At 34.6% G+C, this 5,017-nt stretch overlaps 1 protein-coding gene and 1 long non-coding RNA gene across 2 annotated transcripts; both read left to right on the top strand.

Annotated features, from left to right (window-relative positions):
- Window positions 1-2,207: 2,207 nt before the first annotated feature.
- On the top strand, window positions 2,208-2,744 carry LOC145163487 (uncharacterized). Its single transcript, XM_079082325.1, has one exon. The coding sequence runs from the start codon at window positions 2,208-2,210 to the stop codon at window positions 2,742-2,744; it is 537 nt and encodes a 178-aa protein (XP_078938451.1).
- Window positions 2,745-3,525: 781 nt separating this feature from the next.
- On the top strand, window positions 3,526-4,811 carry LOC145162311 (uncharacterized). The gene is made up of 2 exons (XR_013739031.1): window positions 3,526-4,417; window positions 4,694-4,811. It is a non-coding gene; the product is annotated as an uncharacterized LOC145162311 (long non-coding RNA).
- Window positions 4,812-5,017: the final 206 nt, after the last annotated feature.

Genomic DNA, 5,017 nt, shown 5'->3' with positions numbered 1-5,017 from the left:
GAGGTGTTTGGGTTACAGCAATAGCAACACCACCCTTGGGGGGGTGGTGTTTCTCGGTAGTGAAGGAAAAAAGGGAAGGGCAGTAGAAAAATGTGAATGGAAGGCAGTAAGTGGTGGTATTTGAGGGTGGGTTTGAGTGATCAAACGAGATGGAAGATGGGTGGCTAGGTTGTGGTTTCCGGTGGGCAAGGAGGTGATGGCAGTGGTGGTTTTATGGCGGAAGGTGGTGCTACCGTGTGGAATCGTAAGTGTGAGAGAGAGAGAGAGGGGTGGGACCCCTTGCATATTAAATATTATTTATTTATTTATTTTAAAAAAAGTAATTGAATACCTCATAAATGGTCCCTGTGTAGTGAAATGACAAAAATGCCCTTGACTTAACGGCTAAATGGTAACGGAGTTATCCGAAAGGACCAAATGTTAAAAGTTTTGAAACCACAGGGACGATCCGTGAGGTTTTTGTAAATTAGGGACCAAACTTGATATTTTCGAAAACCATAGGGACCATTTTTGAAGTTTTGTCTAAAACAAATGAAATGAAGCATCATCCGAATTAATTTTTAAAAATGAAAACTAAATGAAACATTTTTACTCTATAATTTCCCAAGAAACAAAAGTTAAAAAGGAGAAAGGTTAAAAAGAGGGAAGGGTAATAAAGTCAAACATCCCCTTTTCAGAATAGTTAAAACGATTGGAATAGAGTTTTTAACCATAATGGTGTTTTTAAAAGACTTATTTACTCAATCGGTATACTTCTAAACTTATTTACCAAAATAGGGTTATTTGGTTATTTAGTAAAAAAGAAAAAAGCACGGTGCTAGAATGATTAAAAGACGACGGGACAACACCCATCTCCCGCTAGACTTTCATCTCCGGCATAGACACTACCGGCAACTCCACTCCAGTCGGCGATTCCATCACAGGTAAGATTTTCTATTTCCATCACCGGTTCGATTTTTGAACCATAATCTTCCATCAGTTCGATTTTGAACGAGTTTACTTTGATTCTATTGCACCTTAGGGTTCGATTTGCTGTATTTGATTAGTTACAAGTCAGGTAGTGTGTGATAGTTTGTTCAACCCTACCGTTCTTAACTCTGCTTCAACCCTTTGCTTTTGCATTCTGATTTTCTAAGCATTGTGAGGTCAACTCTTTAATTCTGATTTTCAAAGTGATTTATTGATATTTATTCAATCTATGATTCACTTGATCTTTCTTTACAATTTCATTGTTTAGGTGGACCATATTCACTGGTCGAATGAGACAAAATGAAATTTCTCAAGACATGTCATTGTTTAGGTGGGACCAATACTTGTGAATGGAACAATTGGACACCGAACTGTTTTGCTTGGACATTAGCTTTGAATAAAACATCCACACTGGTGTAAATCTTGCAAAAAAAAGGATTATCAAATTCATAGTAAATTGCCCTTTTGTAACTTGCTGGATGAATGTGTGGACAAAGACAGGAGTTACTAAAAGGTCAAAAGCTAATTCAGACATTGATTTTCATGGTGTTCTAGTGGATTTGGAAGTCGTGCGTTCTTCAACTCTACAAAAGAAAGCATTCAAGTTACGTTATTCAATTGGATTAAATTTAGAGCTAAAAAGTTTGGAAATATACATTGGTTTGCTTGGTGCATTAACCCTTGTACTGCATGCTTTGTGTGGATGCCTTTGGATTTCTCATGCGAAGGGTTTTCGATTTTTGTTTAAAACTCGATGTAGTTTTTAAACCGTTGGTGAAAATTAACATTCATAACAGTAAAAATGAATGAAACAATTAGAGTTATTAGTGTTTGTAAAAAAATTTTGATAAAAAATAATAGTAAAAAGTAAAAAAAATGTATAAACAAAAAAACAGTAAAAATAAAATAAAAGCTAAAAGTTAAGAAAATATAAATTTCTAAAACTATACCTGATAAATATTTAATATTTTTAAAACTATGGTAAATAAAATTTTCAAATACACTTGTTTTATCAAAAACTCGATTGGAATATCTTGGCGATTTCCCCTTTTCGGAACAGTTAAGATAGTCAAACATCCCCGTTCGGATCTGATTCGAATGGTCAGTACTCCTCGTTAACAATCTTGACTCGACGATCACGCCACCGATTGGAATATCTTGGCGATTTCCCCTATACCCTTACACTCATCGATCGATTATAATAATCTCGAGACACCACCAAAATCTCTCAAAAACCAATGGAGATTTCGTTAATTTCTGATACCCTGACAGCAATCGCCACCAAATATGGTCATGGACTAGGGTTTTCCAATTTCATCACGGATCGCAACTGTTCTTCATACGATCAACAACTCCAAACCTACGCCCTAATGGTCGCGATCGATGCCATAGCTCCGCCGTCTGTTAAACCTAGAGTAGCACCTAAGAAACTGGCTAGAAAACGTTGCCGCGTCAAAAGAAGCTCGAAAATCGACGGGGGTGGCCCCTACGTCGATGAAGACGGAGGAGGGTTCTTTGATGGTGGCGATGGTCCGTTTGGTGGCGGCGGCGGCGGTGGAGGCAGTGGTGGTAATTTCGATGGGTTTAACTGGGACGAATCGTTGCCGGCGTCGCCATCGGATCCGGCCTTTGATTTTGTATATGAAATGCTTTGCTGGATCGTTTTTTCGAATTGCTTGCACTTTGCCTTCAAGAAGGTCATCAGGATCTTGGCTGATGGAGTTGCTGATTCTGAAAGAGAGAAGGTTCCTTTGAGGTTTACTCCAATATGCTAATCTGGTTCTTTACACAATCTGTTTCACTCCTGAATGAAATAACCCATTCTTTTTTACTAGAAATTGGTTATGATGGTTCTGATGTAAATCATGTATATAATCTGCTTGTTTATGTTTAGCATTTCATGTTCTTTGGCAGTGTATATATTAAAAAAGAACATTGTTGGCTGCATTATCTTCCTGCTATTGTTCTTTCCCCAATCCCAAATTTGCTTCTAATCTAATAAAAAATGAACCTTCTGTGTATTATCTATATCTTCTCTCTCTTTGAAAAATGTTTATGTTTAAGATTTTGTGTTCTTGATAAGGATCTTCTACAAATTTGCTCCAAAAAAAAAATACATTTATTCAAGCTTATGATCTTGTAGGAGTACTACTGTACAGGGTTGATACATTTATCCGTCTACCTTTTTTTTTTTGAAAAGTGATCTTCCCAGAAGTAGCGAGGGGCCGATTAATAGTTGTCAATTGAGTCATGTCTAACAGATCCGATCGAGTCCGTGTCTGAAACCCTCTAACTGAAACTATATGGTTTGATTACATTTCTGACTATGCTAAAATGATAAAAATAATCATTTTACCCTTTGTTTAATCCTATCCTAATAAATAAGTACTTTTATTGACACGTGTCATTCTCTAAGGCTCCTTCAATCGATTTTTCCCGCTCATACTTTTACAAACTGATATACCTATATTGCCCTTTTACTCATTAAACTGCGTTAAATTCGGCCTTGATTTGGTTCTGATTTTCTGCAATCCTTTTTAAATGGAGAATGCATTCTTATCGGTTCTACAGCTTCTATATGTTCATTGGTACCCCTGAGTTACAGTCTATCTACCCCGATTTCGCTTTCTTGCTTTTGGAAACCGAATCAATTTTTAAAATTGACAAATCCTTTTATCAAAAAATGTTCTTCTAAAGATGCAAAACCCGTCAAAAGCGAAGCAGTCGACGACAACAATGACAAAATCGTTTCTCAAAATCCACCTTGCATTGCAAATCGTTTTCTCAAAATCCATGTTAAGTGTTCATCAATCCTCATTCCATATACATCTATTTAATAAATTTGTTTATTGTGAATATAAAGTAAAAAGCGTGTGTAGCAAATTGAAAACTCCTCTCGCTTTAGACATCATCGCTATATAGTTTTCAAGGTATGTATTGCCTTATTATTCAATCTTATTTGTCTATTAAATCCCAATGTCACTGTAGTTTATTTGTATATAATTGATTCTTTCAATAAGTATTTAACTTTTGTATGCACATAAAGTGTTCGATGAAATGCACACATAAATTTTTTATTTTTTATTTTTTTTCTTTTTTAAAGTTAAGGGAAGCAGGTATTCCACTCCATAAAGGAATCTATATTTATGTATTAATCTTGATTGCAATTATGATATCTTGGCTTGATAATGTTTGTCATTAGGTTCAATGTGTGTATATCTATGTGTACAGTTGTGTGTGCTTGTGGATGTATGTTTGTGCTTTGGTAACTTTCTTTCTACACCTAATCATACAAATTTATATTTATTTCATTTATACTATGACTGATATGTTAGGAATCTCTATTATTTGTGCCCCTAGATGTTTCTGTTTATACATGAGGAAGAAGAGTACGTTATTGTTGGTTTTGGTTGCAGGCCTCCGCAAGACAAGTAACAAGAGTAGTCTGGTACTTCCAAAATGTTCCTTATTATGACACTTTACTTCGGAAAACTATTCATATAACACTATACTTTTGATTTTTATCTTATTAGGACATTATACATTGATTGTTAAACATAAAATATGTTTCTTAGTAAGCTCCAGTATTAGGTTCTTAATTTCTTATGTTGGATATATATATATATATATATATATATATATATATATATATATATATATATATATATATATATATATTTTTTTTTTTTTTCCTTTTAAATTTTGCTCGACTTTTGTTTTGTAGTACAGGGTAACATCTAAGGGCTCAAATAATTAGAATGATGGAAAGCACTCTCAAGCCGCATCTAATATGACCCCAATTGAAGCTCAAGGACGATTTTGAAACGGTTGAAGAAGATCAGGTTAGTGGTCATTTTCAAATTTTGTCAAATTTCAACAACCAAGACTACTGCTTGTAAGGGAAAGACTATTGATGTGTCCAAGAAGCAATAAGTTTATATTTGTTTTTGTGAACACCTTAAAATTGTTATTTGCATCAGGTTTAGAAAATTATGGCAAAGTTATTTTATGGTTGTACTTTTTCGGATGTAGAAAAGTTTTTTTTTAC

This window comes from Lactuca virosa, chromosome 3 (assembly GCF_052849685.1).
Source record: "Lactuca virosa cultivar CGN04683 chromosome 3, Lactuca_virosa_CGN04683_v6, whole genome shotgun sequence".
NCBI classification, from domain to species: domain Eukaryota; kingdom Viridiplantae; phylum Streptophyta; class Magnoliopsida; order Asterales; family Asteraceae; genus Lactuca; species Lactuca virosa.
Note: the sequence above shows the minus strand (reverse complement) of the source record. Positions and strands in the feature narration are given on the sequence as shown.